The following is a 25,204-nucleotide window of genomic DNA, read 5'->3' as shown; positions in this document are numbered from 1 at the left end:
GCGTGAAAGCTAGACTGAGAAAATTTTGTCAACGGATTCTTCAAAATTCTTGGTTGCTATAGTGTGAGAACTTGCCAGGAATGTAGAAGAATGAAGTGGCGAAAAGAACTTGGATCTCTTTCAAGAGCTGAACTTGAAGAAGTACTTTATGGGATTGATAGTTTCCATCAACTCACGATGAATCGAAACACCTTCTAAAAATACAATTTTTTCAGTTAGTTTAAGTCATGAATGAGAATTTTGTTAAGCAAATAGAACTTACATTCATAGATTTTTAAAATAATTTACAATTTTGGTTCTAGACAACAAATATGGTTTTAGAACAATAAAAGGACGTACATTGTGGTTTGTTCGCCATGTTTCTACAGAAGGAAACGTGAACCATTGTTCTTCATAAGATACCTCTCTGTGGGAATCGAGGATGCTGTAGCGCACTCGCCTCTCACCTTATTACACCGTACACGCTAAATTCCACTGATTTCAAAAATGTGAGCTAGGAGAGCCCTGACATTCATCAGCATAGAGATTGTTTCAGCAGTATTGATAAAACCTTAGGCTTGGAAAAGGTGTTTCTTTGATTGAAGACAGACTAAAAACAGGAGATACGATTTAGAGTCACAAATGGATAGGATATTGAGGTTTTTCTTAGTCTGCTGCCCACAACAATTGCCTTAGTTTGGAATTTCATTAGCGTTGATGAGCCTAAACAACAAATTAAGACCAAAGAAAACTGAAAGAAAAACCGGCAAATGAACGAATGAATAATTATATCAATTAATGTTGGATGGAATGGAATGGAATGGAATAAATGGAATGGAATAAATGGAATGGAATAAACGAATGGAATGGAAATGATAGATTGATAAATGACAGAAATGAATGAATAAATGAATGCATTGATGGAGGGAATGGAATAAACAGAGTGGATGGATGAATGAATGAATAAACGGAAGGAAACAATGAATAAACCCGATCGCTCCAAGCACTACTTTACATAATACCGTACATACTTAATCACATATATATCTGTAGACAAAAGCGTACTTGATTTGCATTAACTAATCCAAAACACACGGTTCACCGAAAACAAACATGCAAAGCGTTTTTCATTAAAATCTTTTACGAAAACATCTAGCACCCTTTTGCTAATCCATTGCCCAAATGTTGATGCTCAATTCGTTTTAAAACTTCAAAAACACAGTCTTTTGGAATTCAAAATTAAGTAAACAAGAATTGTTATTTTGAGTGAGTGCACATCTTGAATTTGAATCTTGCTCTTGTCATTTCGCGAGATGCAAATTGCTAGAGTTTTTTTTATAAACATACGACAATTAAGGATTCTCCCTCGCTAAATTCCGATTTGATCTGCGATCGAGTTAGCTAGCTGTGCCCTCAGACGTTGATCATTGCAGAGGCTGCTTCAGGGTTCTATCGGTTAGTTAGTCCCACCCTGACTATAATCAGCCCAGAGAGTTGTTTCAGGGTTCTATTTGTGATTTAGCTATGCCCTGACTTTGATCAGCCCAGAGAGTTGTTTCAGGGTTCTATCTGTGATTTAGCTATGCCCTGACTTTGATCAGCCCAGAGCAGAGCCCAGAGGTTGCTTAAGATCACGTGACAAATACAGCCCCCACCCCATACCCCCTTAATTTTTAAGTAGCTATTTTTTTCTCAGCGTAGGCGGAGCTAACTAAGTGCCCTCGAGATGGCATGGACAGTCGTGTGTGATGGTAATTGAGAGCGAAGTCGAGGCAATAAGTAAATTCATGAATGAGATATCAACGGTCTGGTATGACTTAGAAGAGTTCAGCTGTACGTATATGGTTTGTATTGAACCCGCTACCGCACGCAGAGAGCTTAATTTGACATCAAATCCGCAACCTCCCCTCGAAACATCCGCCTTGCTGAATATTCATTCACACCCAAGCTCTGCCATCTACGAGACACAAACGGGAAGTCTTTGAAGATGAGGATGTCAGATTCTCTACGAGTTTGATTGTGGACCCTGGCATCGGGATTAACCTTTGCTTTTCAAGTCATCTGTCATTGCTTGAGTTAAAAGCCATCGACCAGTCGAGGAGAACCGACAGACAAAAACACAAAGTTGGTCTGGATTTGACCATTTTAAACTAGCCGCTGTGTACGAACGAACGTCGTGTGTTTTGGATCGACAAGCGATATGTGGTTCAAGAGCTTGACTCGTCTCTGCGTCGTCTTCTTAATTCTATTTGTGTTGCCTTCAAAATGCGTTGTCTATCCTTCGATACAGTGGACGCCACGAAATCCTTTGTAAGTAAACCTCGCTCGCTTGCTTTATTATTATCAGTATTTATTTGAAGTGGAAGGATAGTAACTGAGCAGTAATGTTGTCCTATTTTATAAATTTTATTACTTTGCTCTTATGTCAATGTGTACCTAAGAATTATAACTTATTTTGGTCCTCAAACCGCCAACAAAATATCAGTTAAATCTATGTACAATGACATTACAAATACGTACATCTGAGATAAATTTGACAACCAAAAAGACTAGAAATCATAAGTACGACTAAGGTCGTATTTGTAGAGCGACAACTTGAACAGTTTGGTAGCTAAATATATAATACGACATACCACAAATGATGTCGATCTTAAAGGTGGTTTTGTTTGATTTTAGCAAGTACAAACTACCTTCAATCAAAATCTTTTAATTCTTACGTAAAAGGTTTATAAGTCGTTCTTAGCAAGTCATCCAGGCATATAACCGCTAATACAACGCGATAATTCGAAGATACATTTTACCGTTTTCTTTTGTATTTGCTGTGAAATATCAGGAAATAACGCTGCTAAAAAGCCTAGTGATTGATTATTTAATGAATCAAGAATAGAACAGATCGCTAGAAATTTTATCCCCGATTCTCTTGCACCTAATTTCCTGCATATTCTGTCTTCACTGTCTTCAAAACATGTTTATTATTAGAAGCGGATTGAACCTTAACTTAAATCCCTGGTAAATTGAAGTCGTTTAAAAAAATCATAGTAAATTGTGGTTATGGTTGTTTTCTTTGAAGAACACATTTATATTGTTTATGAAGTCTTTGGCATTCTGTTGTCTTTGCTTTAAAAAAATAATAAAATCAAAATTCAATGGACAAGAAAACAAAGTACTTTGCATCACTTTACATTTGATTCAAAACTTGATCCTTTTAGGCTAGGGAAGCTTTTAAAACGTCAACAGAATAAGAGGATTTAGTTTTGGAATTCAAAAAAGGAAATCCATGAAAAGAAGACGCTGAATATTCATTATTTATTTAGAGAAGTTTGTTGTATTAAATTCTCGCGTGAGGATCTGTATAGCGCGCGTAGTAATAACGAGAGCTCCAAGCACCGCTATCGCAATGATATCTTGTACCTCGTACGACAAAGAGTCATGGATTTACTTGATATGGCTATATAGCTTCTCCAGATAAGACCTTTTTCCAGTTTTTCTTGATAAAAATCACATATATCTCATCAAGAACGCAGATCAACACACAGACTTGAAACATTCACTAAGTTATTTCTCCAAATAATGTCTTTTCTGTTGCTAATGCTAAAACATAAGACCTCTGAATCCTCTTTCGTAATTCCTTTATTATAAACAAATTAGAATTACTTATGGAAGATTACTACATTTTGGGCAGATTCCTAAAGAAATCTTTCTGTGCCACGAACGACCTTACGCCAAAGGTCAACCATAGTAATAGATAGTTATTGAATCGCTTCGAAGTTACGCACGAATCAAAGCCAAGAACTTGAACTCCTCAAAATCCTCTGAATTAACGCCATTTTTGATGACAATGGTTTAAGAACCATTACGATAGGCTTTCCGATCTGATATTAAAGCAAAACCCGTACAATAGACCTAGATATTGATGTGTGAACATGGATTTTGCCTTCAAAAGAGTTTGTTTGTGCACTGTCGTTTTTATTTGTGATTTCCCCATAAAAAATTTAGCTTCCTTCTTTATTGGAATTTGTCTTAAATTATCTGGTATTATAGACAATTAAAGCACTTTTAGCAAAATTGATTTCAATAAATACTAAGAGCGGAAATGTAGCACAAAGCGAGCTAAATTGTACAAATTTTGCTGCAAATTTTCTTACAGTAAACATGTCATTTGGAAAGCCTTTTTTTTTCGAAAATTTTTCCTTCGGTGAGTTCTCTACAAGGCTCAGTGACAGAGGATTTTTTGTTGTTATGAATTTAGAATTGCTTGAACTACACCGAGCCTAAGATTCATACGTCGTCGGCGAAAGATATCGAGACAACGTTTGCAAAGCGTCTTGACGAAGGCCATTTGTTGAGCCATCTTTCTTTACTCTTTCAACGCCTTTCGGCTCATTCCAATTTAATTAACTCATTGAGACGTATCGCACATTGACTCTAAATTAAGCTCGAAGTGAACCTTTTGTTTAAAGTTATTTCTAAAATACAAAAATTAATTAAAAACAGGCAGGATTTTACAAAAGCTCGAGGGATTTTTGATGTTTAAACAAACAATGAGAGATAAAGTCTCGTGCTTATTAGATATGAATCCGTAAGTTTGTGGATGGCCGAAAATATCAAAAGTTTCAGTGGTAAATAAAAACTGTGAAGACAATATGTCTGCAAATATTTTCGCTACTTTTCTTTCGTTCGTTGACTTTTCAAAACCATGGGATTATGAGAAAACTGGACTTAAGTTTGCCTTTATCAGTTTTGCATACGCTTGCAGACGCATACACGTTTGCCTCTTTAGAAGACTCAGATAAGCTGTCAAAATTTGAAATTTGGGCCCAATTTTATCTCATATCCGTGACCCAACCACAGAAATTCAGCCCTAGACTTTTCCTGAGCAGTAAATATTCGAATCTTAAGGGAAACTTCATAGATAAAATGAATTCTGCTTTACGCATGAATTCTTCAGGAACTGTGTTGAAAAGCCTTTCAACGGTTTACGAATGGCAACTTTCTTCCTCTAATAAGAGGTGTACCCTGTCAGCTACTGCAAGTTAATGAAATTCCGATGTATCGACGTAAATTTGTGCATTGGACATCCGAGAGACGTATCAATTATATGATTATGACTTGACTAATTTGATCAACACGTTCAAATTCACTTCACACTTAATTAAAATCTTTCAATCAAGCAAGTATGTGCGAAGAACAGTATCTTCACCACAGGCATGGAGTGCCAATTTGTGAATAATTTGCACGCTGAAATTCCCACGAAAAACCTTTTATCTTATACTTCAAAGTTAAGAAAGAAAAGTAAAAGTTCCGGCGGTTGTCACGTAAGGCTTGTGCTTAGATTTCAAACTCTCGCGCTCTCGACTCTTTTCTTTCTCTTCGATTCCTTTTTCCTTTTCGAACTTTAAGTTTACTGGTATAACACAAGTTAAAGTTTTAAGACGACCTGTTGATATGTATTACACACACATATATAAATTTAAAACTGTTACAATCGTTCCAAGATACAAATCAAAGTTTCGACGCTTTTAGTCGTGACATTTTTCATCGACTTTACTTGAAAAATATTGTCAGAAACTTAACTTGAAAACTGGTAAACAATAGTTTTTATTCTGAAAAAACTTTGCCAAATATTAGCAGTACTTGTTGATCCAAGAATTCAAATATTAAATTAACTTTGCACGGGGCTTTTGAGCTATTTTAGTCCAAAGTTTAAGGTTATTTTTCGTTATTGTTTATTGAAAAAGCTTATCGCGACAAACTTGACCACCTAGATTTTGCAGATTTTAGAAAACGGGTTCTTCTTCATAAACATAAACAAACTTGAAACTTAAGATATTTGTTGTTCTTCATAACTCAAAAAGGTGCCGGAACTGAATACCTCAAAGAAAGCGTTTACAAAGACAAGTATGTGAAAAGAAAATAATGGAGTCTGTCATCACTGAAAGCCTCTATCAGCGAAGAGGAGGGGTGCATACGAGTCCTGTCGGGCGAAACCGCGATAAGATACATAGATACATAGTTACATCCCTACCGTTGCACAACACTTGGCAACATGATCTCGAGAGAAAACGTAAAATGTAAATAATACTTTAAAATCTAAATAGCAGAAGACTACAAGTTTTGCATACCAAGTTTCTGCTAATGTTGTGTAAAAAAACATCTGTTTTGAACACAAGCTTTGAGAAACACGTAGAACGTTTTTGAGAAAGATGCAACTTTTATGAAATACACGTACGCGCTTGCAAAATTTGTGCTCTTTTTTCATTTCGACTCCTTGAAGAAGAGACTACGATCTGTTGTGACGTTAGCCATACCCCGACTTAGATCAGCGCAGAGGTTGTTCAAGCTACGGATCTGTGACTTAGCTGTGCCCTGACTTAGACCAGCCCAGAGGTTGTTTCAAGCTACGGATCTGTGAGTTAGCTGTGCCCTGACTTAGATCAGCCCAGAGGTTGTTTCAAGCTACGGATCTGTGAGTTAGCTGTGCCCTGACTTAGACCAGCCCAGACTGGTTGTTTAAGGGTTCGATCTGTGAGTTAGCCATGCCCTAACTTCTCCATCTGAATTTGCCACAAAAGAAAAAAACTTATCGCTTCAAATTTTCCATGTTAATATATTTACAGATTGCGCTAGCTCTTCGAATACTTTCTTTGTAACTAGTTTATCGAGATTTCAAAAGACAAACGGCAAACGTTCATGTACTCGAGATCGCGTGGAAACTAGAGCTAAAGATCCGAACAATCTATGTTTGGGTGACTTAACGATACAAATGTGACCTGAATTGGATTGTTATGTCTTTATAGATGTGATCAATGGAAATATAAGTTCAACTAGCTAACCACAATGAATATAGGCAGGGCAATTAGCTCAGATCATGAATTTACCAGGGTCTCGATCGTACGGCCTCATTAAGCGTGCTATCTGTTGTCCATTGATTGGTGATCTTAATGACTTGGACACGTGACTTCTAGGAAATGGATAAATATAGCTGCATGGATGATTGATTTGCGTCTGTATGGTCCTGATGAGTTCGTTGAGACTTTGTTTTTGAGTTTATTTGATATTTTTGAAGCAGATTTCGTTTTTACTTCGGTTTGCTTTAGCATGCTTCTTCCGTTTCATCCGCTTTTCTTACCTCTCTACAATCTTTCCCCTTTCGTACGCTCTCCCCCTTCCTTCCTTCCTTCCTTCCTTCCTTCCTTACTTCCTTCCTTCCTTCCTTTCCTCTTCCTCTCTCCCATGCTACTCATTCTCCTTCTTTAATTCTTTCCCTCTGTATCTCTTTTCCCATCTCCATCTATATCAACAGTGTGGCGGTTTCTCTCTCGATGCGTTGATTCTTTTCCAGCTTACAACTCAAGCCTTACCTAACCAATCGCTCGCCCTTTTCAATACCCCAAGTTCAATGCCACTACAATAGGCATCCGGAATTTCAACCTTTCCTGTCATAAGTTAAGTCCTGTCATAAGTCTTTTACTCCGACGAAGGACTAGCGTCCGAAACGTCAGTAAGTTTTTTCATCTTTTCACAGTTTATAATTTACCTTTTCATCGTTACTGTTTCATTAGAAACACCGACGCATCTCACACTAGTTTTTAGCTAATTATCTCTTTCTATCATAAGTTAGTTTTTTTAAATCGAAATAGCAAAAATACATATTTCTTATACAGCTGTTTAGCTGCCTCTTGCATGTGATACGGAGAACAGAAATTTTGAATCTCATCTTTCAATAACTCTTGATATTGGTCTAAAAGTCTTTGCCAGGAGTTTAGTCTAGAGAAGACAGCCTGAGGCATCCGATTTCCTAAGGCCCTACGGCTAAATATTCAATAGTTGTCAATGCTATCTTTAAATAATGTCTTTCATTGTTAACGTACCCAACAGAGACGGACGCCAGACTTCCTTCTTGATGGCTTACGTAGATTCATTGAGATTAAGATATATATATTGATAAGGAAAGGAAGAACGAAGGAGAAAGAAAGAAAAAAAGAAAGAAAGAAAGGGAGAGAGAGAAAAAGAAAGAAAGAAAGAAAGAAAGAAAGAAAGAAAGAACGAACGAACGAACTAGAAAGAAAGAAAGAAAGAAGAAAGAAAGAAAGAAAAAGAAAGAAAGAAGAGAAGAAAGACAAAAAGCACGAACGAACAAACAAGATAACCCACTCGTCCCTACACAAAGAAACCGAAATAACCTCACCAATCCACTACATCAAGCCCACGCCATCCCCTCTTCCCCCCAAAAAAAGCACTCACTCACCTCCCCACGAATAACAAACAAACAAGCTTTTGAACAGACAGAGAGAGAAAAGAACAAATTGCTCACTGAATGGGTGTGTCAAAAAAATGAACAAAATAATGAATGGATGGATAAATGAATGAAAAATAGAATGAATGAAAACAATAGAAAAAAGCGGAAATATGGATAGCAAAGTCGAGGTCATTAATATAAGGAGAAAGTGGAAAACAAGATACTTTGCATGCACATAAAATAACATTGAAGATTTCTGGTCTGTTTTTCTTTCTTCTAATTTGAATTTGATTACTAAGATCCCAAGCTTACTTGGAGATCTTAACCAACGAAAAACACCATGTATCCAAACCATCTTCAAAGGCAGGTTTTACAAGCCAAGTCACCGGCCTTTTGTTCTATTTAATGCCTTGTAATTATCGAGCAACAACTTGACAATAGCCTCTTGACGTGTCATTGGTCGCCCTATTAAACGAACGCCAAGATCATGACACTGAGTGCCCTTAATCGCCTTAATACGTCTACAGGCCCTCAAAAACAAAAGCTAAAATCCCTTTCGAAACACGGGATTATGTTCCGTGGTCACTAATGTATGTTTTAAGTAATTTTGCCAAGTGATTTTCCAGACTTCGTACGAACAAATGAAATATCTGCCCTTTCGTTAGAGGCCCCTGCAAAGGGTTAATAGAGCAAGTGGTGACGCGTCGTCTAATGCAATCACCGTCACGATACATGAAACCCCACCCCCTAAGGGTAGGTAGAAGGTAAACGGTGTGCTTCGGTCTTAAAATGGGGCCGATTATGGATGCTTAGAAAAATGTGGTCAAATAAAACTTTTTTTTAGCTTCGTATACAAATTGCCCATCTCAGATCTCATGACATTCCTTTGAGAATTATTCTTTGATGGCAAACATGTTAAAATATTTACACATGAAAGAATCGACTCCCACTGAAGTGAGTGGCATCACATGGTCTGAAATGTGCACAACAAAACGACGAAGATAAAACGGTCTATTTGTAGTCAGTCTACTAACATGAAGGAAAAGGAAAGGAAAAGACAGTAAACTTTTCAAAAGCTAAAATCAAAAATATATGTGACTGTATTCTTCGGAGATGAATGAATTGTGTCTCCTGAGTTGAAGCATGGAATACAGATTGTGGTGTTAAAAAATTATAGTATGAAAAATCAGGGCTCAAATCCAAAATTGTATTCTTTAGGAATCAACACGTTTATTTGAGAGATGTACGATTACTGAGAATATTGAATGTAATGTTTTATAGTTTTAGTGAGGGAGTGTGGAAACGAGATCATTTTCTGGTAAATTTTCCAGCATAAAACTCGCAAGGCTCAAATTCAAAGTTCTATTCTTAAAACATGTGAGTTGTCTGCATAGAATATTGATAGTAATGGTAATATGTGAGTGACAGTGTGCAAAATTGGAAGCCAGTTTTCACTATAAAAAAGCCAAGATTATGAATATTACTTAAAAAAACAGAAATCATTAATTAGCACTTGAGGGGAAAAAGGTACTTCTCGTAGACATAACTACTAGATGGAAGATAACAAGGAGTGGCGCCAAGGCTTCAAACCTTAGTTTCAAAACATGCTTATAGGATATTTTTAGGCCTGTAAGCTTCGCCGCAAGCCATAAGAGTGTTTTTATTTTAAACTGCATCTTTCAGAATTAAGAGGATTGAAGTGTTTGAAAGTGTTTTTCTTCGAAGGGGATAAAAAATAGGTCCTTTTGGAGCAATATCTTATAAGACCTAATCATCTGGTACTATCATGGATGGCTGGATGGATGGTGGTAATGCATCGTCACTAAGATAACAGCTAAAGTGCAATATAATATCTATAAGGCGTAATGTTAGTAACTAATAATCTCTTTGGCACTAGAGCGAGATACAAATCCCTCATAATAGCTTGGGACTATTAGTACAAATGTATCTAACTAGCGACAACTTTCGATGGCCTTGCTCGTGTGGCCACTTGCTCAACAGCTTAATGTTATCATTCCTCGATCTAACTGTATTGTGACTGCCATCCAACGCTTAAGTACGTTTATATTTTTCAAGATACCAAGCAACTACTTTTTACATGCTTCACTAGTGGCCAATTTCCTTAAGGCTCTTGGGCCTCATTTCTACTGACCTCTCATCAACTTGTATTAAAAAGTAATTCGTGAGGTTTAAAAGTATTTCTTATATTTCTCATGATACCAATCAAAGACTTTTTCATTGCATGATGCACTCGTGACCACTTGCCCCGGGGCTCCTGAACCTCATTCCTAGCTTTCATTAACCTTTATTGCAAAGATACTCGTCATTCCAGCGTAAGATTTCAAGTATTTCTTTTATTTCTCAAGACACCAAGCAAAGACTCCGTTGCCAATTGCCTCAAGGCAACTTGGTCTCATTCCTAGCTCTCATTAAGTAGTATTGCCAAGTCACCCATAAAGGTTTCTCAAGTACCTTTTATTCTCAGTAATCATAAAAATCTTGGGGCTTAAAACCTTTCAAACTCTTGTTTGATGTCCTTTGCATTGATGAGCTTCGACAGAAATAAATTGACAGATGTACAATAGGGATAAATAACGTTTGACGTATGTTGGATTTTTCTATAAAATTCCTTAACAATGGCGTTTTCTAAAAGCGTCTTTGTCGCTCTGAATAAACAAACCACTTGTCAATTAATGTTAAGATATCTCTTACGCTTTCTTGAAAAAATAGTGCTTGTTTTTCGTTTGTTTTCAAAGTTCAATGGAAACGTCGTCACATCTTTAACACTAGCAGTAAAAGAAATTACAAATATCCACTAATTAATTGATTTAATTTACTAATTAGTTTTTACTGGCAGAGATTTATGAATTTAACAAGAAAAGGTTAATAGAATCAGCTTTTTTGTTTTAGCCAAGAGGCAAGAGTCGTTTAGATTTTTTCATGACAACATTTCAAGACAGTTGTGCAAAAGATGAAAGAAAGACGCCTGCATTGGCAAAGTCATGCAAACCTGTCAATTTAACTCTCCTGTTTCGGAGGCTTTCTACAGAATCATTCGGCATGATATTCGACAGACTAGAAAATCGCCATTCTTCAAAAAAAAAAAAGATAAGATAAGTAAGCTTGAATAATTTTTAAGATTTTGATCAAGTCACGGTATAAGTAACCCCTTTTCAAATTAAACATCTTGTTTTTGAGCCGTTTGGGATGAGTAATCAAGCAGTTCTTTTCATTACAAAGTAGATAACAGTATGCGTTGTTTTTCATTGTAGTTTTTAAGATAAGCCGGATAATGTTAATTAATATAGTTTTGATTTAATAAGTCGTCGTGAGTCGATTCAGTTGAATTTCAAAATTGATGAGGGCAAACGTGGTACTGAGAAAACTCGGATTTATTATTCGTTAACAGTTGATGATACTGAAGATTTCAATTTGAAATTTCTGGGTTTTTTCCAGATTTTGTTTTCTATCTTTTTATTAATTTGCCAAAGGCATTGTTTGGAAACTAATTTAGGCAAATACGAGTTAATCCGTGTAGCAACTACTGTCAATAGATGATTGATTCCAAACAAAGTATTGCATTAATAACTTGGTCTTTTATGAATATTTTATTTTAAAACTGATTGCTAACTCACAACAGAAATTAGTTAAGATCCAGATAGGTCACTATCAAACGGTACTTTATCTCCAGTGCTGCTCATGTTGTAAGACAAAAAATAAAAAATAAAAATCTTTGGGAATATATTGCAAAGGGTCTTTGCAATTGGCAGAATCCATAGTACGCTCAATATATGGCATCTATAGAAGGAAAAAAATCCCATTGATACTTTGGAAAGCTTATGCTAGTTGCATATAAGATTGCATTTGGAGGTGGTGTTAATTGCTACAGGAATAAATGATGAAATTGTCACGTTACTCGCTTATGTTACTCACTTAAGTTAAAAACGCATCTTCTCTATGAATTGCTTGCAAGTTGGGATTGTCCCAAACCAGTTTTGGTACAAATCATCACCGAGTCTTATACTGAAACTCTTCTGAAAAAACCTTCTTTTATTTACTTTTAATGGCTGCAACTCGAATGTATATTTGTCATACTTCTGTAATTAGTCATGAAAATTGGAAGCGATGTTTGGTTTTAATTGAGTAAAACAAATGTGTCGTAGTGGATAATTTTATCACCGTAACTACGAAAGATAATAGACTGACGTTTCGGACGTTAGTCCTTCGTCGGGGTCAATGTCAAAAAACTAAATAAATATCCAAACTAGTTCCAAAACTAGTCGTTATCTACTTTTAATTGAGTAGTTTATTTGGCTTTGGTACTGAAAAAATCACCAATTTCTATAAGGTTCAGCGGCCAGTGACATTGCTCTGCTCGGCTTTCTTACTCTTTAAAACGACGAAAATTGTCGGCTCGTAGTTTTACTTCTAAAAACTCTATCTTCTTGAGACCTGTATTGTCCGCCAGTTGTGTCGTAAAAGTCCATCGCAAGTTATGTTGTTGTAAAACGTTGACTTTCTCGATGTCAACTCAATTTTCCCGCCATTTTCTTTTTTTCGAAAACTAAAATCTCTAATCTTTTGAACGCGATATATATTCCCCACCCAAGTAGACACATATTATTGTACAAGCTAAAAATGGGCGTGAATAGGTTCCACTGGTGAAGATTTTTCACTAAACACTCGCCACCACACACGTGCGTTCGCTATCTTCAAAACCATCAGCTAACATCCCATATACAAATCGATATATATTACTTGTTGAAAAATGATTTAAAAAGCCGTCCTTAACTATTGTCTTAAATTTCGTCTCGATTAGTTTATCTGATCATGGTACTAATTATTCGGTAGTAATATAGAGATAAGAGAGATTCTCGAGATATCGGGTCTGACAGACACGATGGCTGCGTTGTTCGACATACCTTGATACCTTAATTTGTAAATGAAAGTAGTATTAAGTTTAGTTGTTTGTCTCCGAATAAGTCGCTTCCATTTTTAAGGCCCTATGCACAAGATTGCGGAATGGCCTTGAATATCGTATCTTTTTGAAAACGGTTAAGTGTGTACGCGGGCAAAAACGATTCCAAAATATACACAAAGACGTCTGGAAGAGGCTTAAATGTTCGTTGGATACTAGAGCGAACTAAAGTAAATTTTAATATTAAAAATGCCCCCCCCCCCCCCCCCCCCCCAAAATAAAAAGGAATGAAGAAACGATTTCATGTACAAATGTGAATAAAGCTAAAACGATCAGCAAAACGAAAAAAATCTAAAACACTGGTTTAGTTTTTTGGAGAATAAGAAGAACTTTCAAAGACCTTCACTAAGTTTACATAGATTTAGGTTCACTCACTCTTCAATTCAAGTTTTTCTTTAAAAAAATCAGACGTTTCCTGGTTTAAGTTTACTCACGTTTTATTTCAAGTTTTTCTTAAGTTGAGTGTCTAAGATCCTCATCGCGTTCTCAAAAACAGGTTTCAAAACTTCGAATGATAAAGGGTCCCACAACTAAACGTTCAAAACGTGGCACTCCACAGAAATGAACACGCGCGACGGAAATTGTTGACGATGTTTCATAATTTCGGGAAAGATTTTAACCTCTTTAACTCAAATAAGGAAATTATTCACAATCCACGACATCTTGATAATTTTACTTTTCTTGTCGTGTGGGAATATTTAGTCCATTTTGTGGATTTGACCAAGGTGGTCTTAATTATCTCCCAAGGAACCAGGAGACATCTGATTTTTTTTTTTTTTTTTTTTTAACCATGAGTTATTATTGTCCTTGGCAGCATTCAAGATCTCATCTGTGAGAACTAATTTAGAATTTTGAGCATTCTTGTTTAGGATGGGGGTCAGAAGTGAAAAGTATCTTTTCATACCAAGCGAGTTTCTACTAAGAAAAATTCACATCTAAAATGAGCTTGAGTGTCTTGGGAAAGAATGCCAATGTCATACTAGTAAATCCTTTGAATTCTTAAGTCAAGATGTTGAAAATTTTGTTCAAAAAGTGGTCTACCACTTCTTTCTCTTTTACTCCGACGAAGGACTAGCGTTCGAAACGTCAGTAAGTTTTTTCATCTTTTCACGGTGTATAATTTACCTTTTCATCATTACTAATAATCTTATAGAGGAAACTCTTTCATTTTTTGATTATTTTCCAAAAGAACCTCTATAAACATAATGTAAAAATATATAACTAAATATAAAATGTTAGATAAAAACTATTTTTTATATATGAGCAGTGATCATGAAACATCTCTAGAAACTCGAGGTCATGGCATGTCTAGAACCCACAGAACCCAGTGATCATCACCTTCATAATATTTCTCGTCTTCTACCGTCTGCTGTAGTTAATCAGATCAATGAGTTGAAAGATTGATGCCTGCGGTTATCTCGCTGGGGAGGATTTTGCGGTTTGGCCGAAAAAACTTGTGTTGCTTTTTGTGGTAAATGAGTGTGACAATTTACGAGGCGAAATGGCATGGAAGGACGTGCTAAAGAAGGCTGTGTTTAAACCTTTTTAAAGTTTAGGTTTGAGGGATGTTTGTGGCATTTTTTGGCCTTCCGTGACGCGGAGGCATTACCAGAGAAGGACCTGTTTTGTAGTTCTTTTTGTCTCATGCTGAGAATGAAGTTGCCTTTTCGTTATTAGTTTTGACATGTCTGGGGGCAAAAGATATTTTGATCCAGTCAGTTCGTGGGAATTCAGAGTCTATACATGTGTCTTCTTTCTTCGTTGCTTTCTAAGTGTTACTTGGTTTATTTTTTAACTTTCCGTTTTCGTTCATATACCGTTGCCTGCCTTTTTGTCTTTCTACTATTTTTTCTTCTCATTCACTCATTCATTTATTCTTACGTCCATCCATCCATCCATCCCTCCATCAATCCATCCCTCCATCCATCCATCCCTCCATCCATCCATCCATCCATCCCTCCATCCCTTCCTCTCTCCCCCAATCATCCACCCTTCCATCGCCTACCAACCAACTCACGGCAGTACGACACATGCATCTTTCTCATTAATACCTTCAATTACCTGCATCACCAGTTAACACAACATTTATCACACGATGTCACATCTAATTTACCGTCATTCGCTAATGACATCAATATGGCACGTCTACCTCCCGTAGGACCTCGCACAGATTCCTTAATATCTCAAAACAAGTTGCACATGTACTTACGACCAGCACCACGCTGGGAATGACACCAAAAGGCACATGGTGTATAATTGGTCTAACGGCTGCGGAGTTTATGAGTTAAAGGGGCCGGTGCAAGTGATCACTAGAGAAGGGAAGGGAAGAGAGAAAAAAAGAAGAGGAGAGGGGAGAGGAGAGGAGAGGAGAGGAGAGGAGAGGAGAGGAGAGGAGAGGAGAGGAGAGGAAAGGAAGGAAAGGAAAGGAAAGGAAAGGAAAGGAAATATCTCAGAAATTTTTAAAAATTAAACAACAAAGCCAAATTTTAAAGAACTAACCTATACAAAGCTGATTAATTTTTTTTCGTGTAACGTCCAGTCAAAGATGAACCTGTTCAATATCTTAGAGGGAACCAACCGGGTTAAATTTTAAGAAACTTAAGGCTTTTAAGCCAAGATTATGAGACCCGTTTGTCACAAGGCGCGGTCGTGGATTAACATTTTGATCTTAGTTCATGGGAAAATATTTGGAAAACGAAAATAAAAATCTGTATTGGAAATTGTGTTTGTATTTTGAAATTCAATGTAAGAATTAATTGTATTTATACAAAAAGAGATGTATTGACTACAATAGGTGAAACGTGTTGGTTTTGCCTTGTTTTGGCTTCTAAAAGACTCTCGCATAATCTACCACGATGACTCGAGCTGTAATTCACTATGCAAAGTAAAGAAAAGTATTCTGCATTTATACAAAAAGAGATGTATTTGATGTTGGTTTAGCCTGGTTTTGGCTTCTAAAAGACTCTCGTTATAATTTACCGCGAGGACACGAGCTGCAATTCACTTTTTTCAAATGTTTTGTATTTTACTTCAAATTAAAAAAACAGCACCTCATAATTACGTCTTTTTTTTTTTTTTTTTTTTTTTTTTTTTTTTTTTTTTCACAAATTAAAATCAATAATTTGTAGTGATAATATTAATTCATTTGCTATGTTTTCCACACACGCTTCCAAGAATTATTTATATTTTTCTAAAATACTTCCGGCATTATCCGACATTATCTTTCAAGACATTTTTATTGATTTTTGTTATCATCTTTGCCATCACTAATTTACCGGATTGTTTGCTTATCTTTCAGTAGGATTCATTCATTTGTGTCAATTATCTTATCTTCTAGCTTATTTTCCTTGCCTCTTGTGTCGCGACCACCGCCAGACATATCAACGGACTGCAATATGTATATCTTATCAATGCTGCTCCGAATGAAGGTTTAAAGTTATTGCAAACAGGAAAATACGACTTCACAACAGTGTTGTTTACCATCATTTTCGTTATCAGCTACTAGAATTTTCTTCCTAGCGTTATTAACTTTGTACAAATCGACCTTAATAATTTCAAAGTTAGCACTTTCAATGAATTTACAGTGAATTCTTCAATATGGTAATATTTTCCAGCTATTTGGCTACATGAAACAATATAACTCTTTGTGAGCTAGAAAATATATTCCGTGATGTTTTATGAATGAAATTCTTCTGGAGCATTAGAAATCATTTTAAATTACCTAAATATGAGACCTCCTGCTATTCTGTTTTTCACTCACAGCTGGATCTCCTTCGTCTGTTTAATATTAGCTAGAAAAGCGATTGTGAACAACCTTCACATTTTCTAAAAAAACCCTAGGAATCCTACTTCCAAAATCAGACAATCTTTATCTTTTCATTCCTAGTCTTCTCGAAACAATCTAGAAAGTTTCTCATTCGTCAGAGACTTTTGTTTAAATTTCTTAGAATTTGGAAGATTAATTTAAAGTTAGACAAAAGCAGTTGGAGTCTTTTGAATTAAGCTTATCGTGCATTCTTTGAAAATTTCATCAAAAGTACAGGAATTCTTTAAGAATTGTTTTCGGTATATTTTTCGTCGTATGGGTCCGAACCCCATCTGACGAGCAGGAAATTTAGAAGGCGTTATTGACGTAATGATTCGACTTTTGGTCCGTTGAAGCGATCTGTAAGCCGATAAGAGATGCTTGGGGGCAAATGACTGATTATGATGCCGATAAGGCGATTTGGTTTGTATTATTGAGTAGTAAATAATGGTTAGGAATATTTGTGTTTTAAAACAATGTTTTAGGTAAATATGAATATTGTCGCTTGATTTTCGATGGTTGTTGGATAGTATTTTTGGAATGGTGTTCCCGCGTTATGCTTGGTCAGTGGATACTTCACAAGCAAGCATGCGCATCTTTTCCCGGTTAGTTCAGTGCGTAGATAAACTAATCCATGCGCAGAAAGGATAGTGATATTTTAATGGTTGGGTACTATTTTTGGAATGGTGTTCCCACGTTATGTTTGGTCAGTGGATACTTCAAAAGCAAGCAAGCGCAGCTTTACCTATAGTTAGTTTTGTGCGTGCATATACTAAATCGTGCGCAGAGAAAGAATATAGATATCCTATTGTGAATGGCTGTTTGGGATCGGATGAATGGAATGGCCAATAGCAACGTATTTCTAATGACATTTTTCATTCTTTCTAGATTCCAGATTCCCTTGCATCAAAGAATCCACAATGTTCTTCCCATGTCCAAAATAAACATCATCTGCCCAAACCTGGCCATGAACGTGGACACCGTCCTTGATTACACGCCTAAGGAATGGCTGTACGAGAATCTTTGGATCGTCTCCAAGAAAAGCTACCATAAATGCAACGCTTCATCTCCCCGGACGGATCGACTTTTGCTCAAGTGCGACACCCCCCTGAATCTTAAATACTACACGGTGGTGTTTCAACAGTACAGCGCTACGCTGCAGGGGCTGGAATTCCCGGTCGGCGAAGAGTATTATTTTATAGGTGAGGTTTTTAGAATTGCCTTAGTTTGAGGAGTAGCATCGGCTAGGAAACCTGCATGTGGCCCTCGTTCCATCATCGAAATGGAATGGACTACTTCGACGATACAGCGGCCATCTTGGATTTCGCAATGCATTATGCCCAGGGGGCAAAGAAAGCTTTGTTACAGTAATGATGTCGATTGATATTAACAGCTAACTACGAGAGAATACAAAAAAAAGATGAATTAAGACGGCATATCGATTACCTTTAACCATAAAAGAAAGACAAACACAAAACTCTGTAAATTTTCCATCATCTTTCCTTGTTTTGCCCCCTGGCAAGATAGCCCTTCCATTGAGAAGTTGATTTTCGTGGAGGATGGTAACCCAGTGAAACCGGGGATAAACCTAACATTGCATTTTGATCTGTTTAGTGTGACACTTTAATAAAGGTTTTGATTTTTTACTATAGCAACGTCGGATGGCACCCGAGCGTCGCTGGATAATCGAGCAGGAGGCAACTGTGCTCGAGGAAGCATGAAAATGAAGTTTTATGTCTGTAAAAATGACCAAGGTATGTTGGTGTAGTGGTAGTGCGTGTGAGTGAGTGAAAATGTCCCGAATTAGTGGGAAATTAAAGAACGACAAGACAGAAGAGATAACTAGCTAAAAACTAGTGTGAGCTGCGTCGATGTTTCTAATGAAACAGTAATGATATCATAAAAGGTAAAAGTTTACACCGTGAAAAGATGAAAAAACATACTGACGTTTCTGACGCTAGTCCTTCGTCGGAGCTATTTTACTCCGACGAAGGACTAGCATCCAAAACGTCATTAAGTTTTTTTTATCTTTTCACGGCGAACGACAAGACACTTTAATAATGTCCGTAATAGCGAGGTGTCCGTAAGGCGAGAGTTGACTGTATCTGCGGTATTATGATGTTTTCTGCTCTATCTTTTGTCGTGTTATCATAATCATCCAATTGTACAACTAATAGTTCATACTCATTTTTACCTCTTATAATAGATCCAAAGTGTAACCAACCAACCACCACCCAACCAAACGCTTCAGCAATAAAGCCCCCAATTATCACCACAAACGTCATAACTACCGATAGAAAACAAACAACACACATAAAAACTAGACCAAAACCAACCCCGAAACAAGTGGTCACCAGTTCACCCACTCAGCCAATCTCGACCGAGGAGAACAAGGCATTACAGAGTGACGATCCAAGAGAAACTTTGGAGCCTACACTTAGCACACATACTACGGCATCAGTTCCTGTTATGACGTCAGAACCAAGATCGGAAGTGCGGATGATAACACAGGAGGAATGTTTGCATGATCATGGTAAGGACTTGCTAAAGACTGCGAGAAAAAAATGCGATATTTTATCGTTTGAAGGCAAGGATTTCTTTAGCTTGGGTGTAATGTTTTTCATTTCAGACCACGTGTCATTCCCTAGAGTATTATACCTTTGTTTAACGGTTGCACATGAGAAGACACATGAATATGGTTTGAACTCAAACAAAGAATTTTATTCTCAAGAGAATGACACGTGGTCTGAAATGGAAAAACATTATACGCCCAAGCTAAGGAGGTCTACTGTTGGGAACACGTTGCCACAAAGCTTTGCTTCTTTTTCCAGCGAAAAAATTATGCTTGCTCTCATGATTGAATCATCATTTTAAGATATTCAAATGTTCCTTGACGTACAATTTTTTTTTTTTTTTTTTTTTTTTTTTTTTTTTTTGAGGGATTTGAATTGTTTTTAATGTGGAATTGGCCATTACAGTTCATTTGGACAGTTTCTCTACATTTTTTTTTTTTTTTTTTTTTTTTTTGACGTACGAATATTTTTTTCAGGTCTGCAAACGAGCTGGAACGTCGTCATACCTCTTCTCGTCATCATCGTCGTACTTGTCATCATGAACAGTTTCGTGATTTGCCGGCTAAGGCAACTGCATCCCATGGCCAAAAATCCTCTCGAAGAAGATGGCCATTTTAACCCGAAGAAACAATCTTTTAGTTATTTCGAAAAAGAAGAAAAGAAAACTTCGATTCCTGTGAGTGTGTGAGCTTTAAATACGCCATAGTAGATTTATTAGAATGGAGAAGATGGTGGCATGTTCCGAGAGAGATACTGGATCGATGCATGAAAGGATGGAGCTATGATGGTGGCGCTTCATGAAGGAGAAGTGGAGATTTTGAACGCAAAAATTATTATTTATGAAAGTTAAGGCAAAGCTTGTGTCATATGAGGGAGAACTACGAGTCCCATGATGCAGTGCGTGGACAACTAGAGTCGAGAATGGAGGAAATAGGAAATAATGAATCAAGAGACGGGCAATTTAGTAATGAATTACAACAGCGAGGATGTTTACTTTAGACTACCTGTCCCATGTTGCATTGCACATTTTGAATCAACCGATTGTGGATTAAGATAAACTGCATACGAAAGAAAGTGATCAAATGAAAAAAACAAAGATAAAGTCGCGGTGAAGGACGTTTGGTTGGAGCCAGGACTACAAGTTCCATAATGCATTGCGCGAACCATCTTGAATCAAAAATGAGATCGAAAAATAAGGAGGATGAACACTCATGGTATACGTTCAGCGTAAGGACTACAACTCCCATGATACCTTGCGTGGTCCATATCGTTTTTCTATCTAAAATTCGTGTTGACCTTAACACTGGGATTGGGACTCCCGAAATACTTCGAAGGTAACTCAACAAACTGCTATATGGAAAAAGATGATGGAAACTTGACAATAAATTTGAACCTGAAATTAACAATACAGGTTTGAATACACTATTTTGACATTCGATGCATACCGCTGTTTTTGAAGACTACAGACTCATTTGCACAGGCTTTGCCTCGTTTATAAGTCAGCCATACATAGATACCATTAAAAGTCCATGGGATTTCAAAACATTGATATTGTTCAAGCTGCACATTCTTTACATTACAGTTGACATTGGAAAATTGCTCTTAAACGAGACTAAGTTTGTCCAGATGAGTCCTTTAGTCATAAAACACAGCGGTATTTACTGAATGAGAAAAGAGAATTTGCCATGGTTATGACTGACTACCTAATATGGAATTGTGTATTACGTCACACGTTACTTGGCCAATCACGTTCAAAAAAGTCCATACACTAACATAGTGTTACTAAGCATGCGCAGAAGACTTAAGTTGTCCGATTTAATATATATATAATAGATAACATGCTCTAACTGATTTTGTCAGTTTTTAAAATATGCCAATCTTTAAAACGTTTAATTCTTTTTAGGCGACTAACTTTTACTTTGCGACCAACCTCTATTAAGCGACCAACCTCTATTAAGCGACCAACCTCTATTAAGCGACCAGCCTCTATTAAGCTACCAACCTCTTTTAAGCGGTAACCATTGTCAGTTTCTGTAAGGTGGCCGTTTATTACATCTGTTCAATTATATTTTTATAAAGTCGATCGTAAAATCTAATATTTAATTTTAAGTCACAATTTCGTTAAATTAATATAATTTTATTCAGTCGTTTCTTAATTACCGTCAATACCAAACATAATGCACGATGTAAATATATTTCATTGATTCATTCCTTGTCACGTGATAGTAAAGGATCATTTTCAGAGGTGACGCGTTTCAAGGTCACGTGGTTTTGTGCCGCCATGTTGGATTACCAAATTTGGAGATTTATGACAGTGACCGCTGATCTACGATCACTAGACTGTGAATGCTTTACTTGACATTGGATTTCGAAGTATATTTTCACCGCGAAAATCCACAGCCACTCAATACTAAGATTCCTGTAAAATATTCAAATAATTTGGATGGATTCGTGTGGATTTTCATCTAACTAAATATATACATATATATATCTATATGATTCTTATCAATAAATAATCTATTCTAATGGCGCATGCACATTGTTATCGAGTGATTTTATATAGTGCACTGAGAACGAGGCTAGCTTTGTAGTTCACTTTGTAGTAGACCTCGTTCTGTCCGAGTGAAATTAATTTATTACAAATAATCAACAATAATAATAATAATAATTACAACTAATAGCGCACTGAAATTAGTGGTGTGTTTAGAATCCATGGCACCTTGTCAACATAGCCGCCATGTTGGATGCTTTGTTTCATCTAATATGGCGTCCATGTTGTTTTTGTCGTTCTGTTTCCTTAAGTCTCATGCATGAGTTTGACTGCAATAAAACTAATGTATTAAGGCTTTATTAGCCAATATCTATGAATATTAGAACTAATCTTTAAGATGGTTCCATAGGTGTTGACTTATTATTGCCGCTTGAGCGCCGCCATTTTGAAAATGTAACCACGCCTTGACATGAAAGTGAGGTTTCAGCCTTAATTTTATTAGAAGACATGACAACCTTTCAAGATGGCGTCAGCACAAGTGATTTACTGTGCGTGACTTGACATTGTTTGGTGCCAAGCCGATAGAGAGACTGGGTCTTAACGAAACAATAATTACTCGTTATGACCAATAATTTTTAAAAATAATTTAGGAATTGAAATGATTTGTTAGAAAAATAATAAATAAGGTTATAAATTTTATTGTATATAATTTGTAAATCATGTACAATAAATTATTTTTCGTAAAACGTGTTGTCGAAGTGACCTCTGTCTTCATTACAGGCAAATGCTCTCAGCCCATTGTTACATGCGTTTCCCGCCAATTTTGTGACAAATATTATGAGACTAGGCAAGCTATTTTGGTAACAAAAATAGACCTAATTACCTTCGTATGTAAATTGCCCATTTCAAAACGTGATCTTTACATATTTTTCTCTGGAGAAAAGTTTCTTTGAAATGTTTTCATATCCACATGAATATGAACAAATAAATGTCAGAAAGATAAAGGAATTCTCTTGAGAACATCGTGTAAATATTACTCAGGAGATATCTTTTTTGACAGCCCATCAAAAACCAGCCAATCATCGCGCAGGAAAAAATCTTATCAGACGGTCCATTGAAAAAACAATATGGCCGCAGTCGGGAAGTCGGAGAAAATAACTTTGAATCTTTGCTTTCCTAGTTCCGTTATGGACTAGCAATGCATTTAAAATTCTACCTATTCTTATAACGACTACCTATGGGTCATATGGCGCATCGTGGTTTCAATGCTTTTATGAAATTATTGCGAAATGATAGCTCTTTGTTCGCCGATAAACAACTGAAACTAGGACCGCCTTTGCGCGCGTTCCCCTAGTTCACCTGGACATAATTTGAAATGGGCAATTTACATACGAAGGTAACTGTTTAAGTCTATTGATTACACGCTCCGGAAAAACAAACGATGGCAAATGTGATTCTAAAAATAGCATCAAACGGTTCCTATGTTACAAGCGTGAATACCAGAAATTCCTTCTCTTAGTTCATTTTTTCTTGCTAGTGTCTGGAGTGATTAGCCTCTCATACATGGGAAAACGCTTTTATGTTCCCACGTGAACACGAGAGGCTAGTCAGTCCAGAACATTGATTATTCAAATGAGTCGCTATATTTAGATTCGGTGTGTAACGTTCATATGATAGTTTCATTCTCGTACCCAAACCCTTCTCAGCTTTCTAACGAAAAATCGAAGGTTTTTCGATAATTTTGGGGGGGAGAAGGGTCTGGGTACGAAATTTGTGATAGTTTCTTAACCGGTTACGTCCCAAATTTGAAAAAGGCGACTTGCTCTATTAAAAAGATTGTACTTTGGTCTTCCTGTGTTTTAGGCATTCAAATAGGGCGATTCTCTTAATGCCTCTCCATGTTCACAAGAATTACATGGACAATTCCTACCATGAAGAATTTCCTCTTCTTCGTCCTCCTTTCCTATTCTCAGATATCTGCAACCTTTGACCTCTTCATAGCAAGAAGAAAAGCTCTCTTGCAGAGAACTCTTCTCGAAATCTGTTTGTCTTTGAATCAGGAATTCCATGGGATCGTGTTTCATTGAAGCGTTGCTTGACGCTCGCTTCCTACGAGTTGTTCTTGGCTGAATATCCCAACTTTTAAGAACTTCATCAATGGTAATCTTAGGCAATGATAACTTAGTCTCCAACTGTATATTAGAAACATCGTCCAGTCCATTATTACCCTCAAATAAATGCTTATCAAATTTTTTCGCCCTGGGAAAAGTCTTGCTTTTTCTTCTGCTCTCGATTAAGCTCAAATTGGTCGACAATTTTGATGCCTCTTTCCTTCCAAAATTTTTAGTCGTTGATACTTCTTTACTAGTTGAAATACTAGGTAAAGAAGGTAGTCTTATTTCCTTTGAACTGTCAGAACTCGAATCCGAAAGATTACTAGGAAGTTTGACTATTATTTCATCTTTTTCCCGTCCTGCTGCGAGAGATTTTGACCCTTGAGAAACGTCTTCTCCTACAAGCGATGAAAGTCTCGTCGGAAATCCTCGTCCGCCGATATTTAGAGAACTCAAATCATAAGGGACTGAGTTTCTAGTTTTCTGCCAATCTCGGACATGATTTTGTATGGGATACCCAAGCTTTTTTGGCGTTAAGAACCCAAAGGATTCATAAAGAGGTTTAGAAAAGCCATTTTGGTGTCGGCCGCTTTCGATGGAATTTTTGAAACTTGAATGAAATTCAGGTCTTTGTGGTAGCTTTGCCAAACGAGTTGGTCTCTTCGTACCTTCTATATTTTTTGTCTTCAATATTTTCTTTGATTCCATTGCTTTTTTGTTGTCTTTCACGGTCATTCGTGTAGTCAACACAGAATCGTTACTGCCAGGTTTTGATTGCAGAAATAGCGTCATTAAAAGTTCAAGGATGTAAGTATAACAGCTCACGTTGATAAAGAAATTTTGACCAATAAGAACCAAGGCTTAAACATCCGATGAAACTAATATCTCGAGTATGACTCGCAATCGCTATATAAAGCACTAAGTGACGTCTAATTCCGACTTAATGGAAGATTAATCGTTCTTGCTTTAAAAGACCATTGAAGGTTTTTTTCAAAAATCCCTAACCACAACGTCAATCAAAAAAA

The 25,204-nt window shown here is 36.6% G+C and overlaps 2 protein-coding genes across 2 annotated transcripts; one reads left to right on the top strand and one right to left on the bottom strand.

Annotated features, from left to right (window-relative positions):
- The first annotated feature begins 1,780 nt into the window (after positions 1 to 1,780).
- LOC116288166 (uncharacterized) lies at positions 1,781 to 22,811 on the top strand. Its single transcript, XM_031694917.2, has 5 exons — positions 1,781 to 2,289; positions 17,890 to 18,203; positions 18,654 to 18,755; positions 19,208 to 19,534; positions 20,051 to 22,811. Exons 1-5 carry the CDS (start codon positions 2,180 to 2,182, stop codon positions 20,260 to 20,262), a joined length of 1,065 nt encoding a protein of 354 aa, XP_031550777.2. The 5' UTR covers positions 1,781 to 2,179; the 3' UTR covers positions 20,263 to 22,811.
- LOC148912616 (uncharacterized) lies at positions 22,748 to 25,000 on the bottom strand. Its single transcript, XM_089027384.1, has one exon. The coding sequence runs from the start codon at positions 24,969 to 24,971 to the stop codon at positions 23,925 to 23,927; it is 1,047 nt and encodes a 348-aa protein (XP_088883510.1). The 5' UTR covers positions 24,972 to 25,000; the 3' UTR covers positions 22,748 to 23,924.
- Positions 25,001 to 25,204: the final 204 nt, after the last annotated feature.

The sequence above is a fragment of the Actinia tenebrosa genome, unplaced genomic scaffold (genome assembly GCF_029948245.1).
Source record: "Actinia tenebrosa isolate PJP-AT-01 unplaced genomic scaffold, QUT_ActTen_1.0 PGA_scaffold11__36_contigs__length_13525064, whole genome shotgun sequence".
In the NCBI taxonomy this organism is placed as follows: domain Eukaryota; kingdom Metazoa; phylum Cnidaria; class Anthozoa; order Actiniaria; family Actiniidae; genus Actinia; species Actinia tenebrosa.
The sequence above is the reverse complement of the archived record's forward strand: the minus strand, read 5'-3'. Positions and strand labels throughout refer to the sequence as shown.

What these genes read in the sequence shown, in the direction of transcription:
- LOC148912616 (XM_089027384.1), bottom strand. Translation starts at nt 24,971, where the DNA reads ATGACGCTATTTCTGCAATCAAAACCTGGCAGTAACGATTCTGTGTTG.
- LOC116288166 (XM_031694917.2), top strand. Translation starts at nt 2,180, where the DNA reads ATGTGGTTCAAGAGCTTGACTCGTCTCTGCGTCGTCTTCTTAATTCTA. An exon ending in TGGACGCCACGAAATCCTTT is followed by an intron (nt 2,290 to 17,889) that starts GTAAGTAAACCT and finishes CATTCTTTCTAG; the next exon opens with ATTCCAGATTCCCTTGCATC. An exon ending in TGTCTGTAAAAATGACCAAG is followed by an intron (nt 18,756 to 19,207) that starts GTATGTTGGTGT and finishes CTCTTATAATAG; the next exon opens with ATCCAAAGTGTAACCAACCA.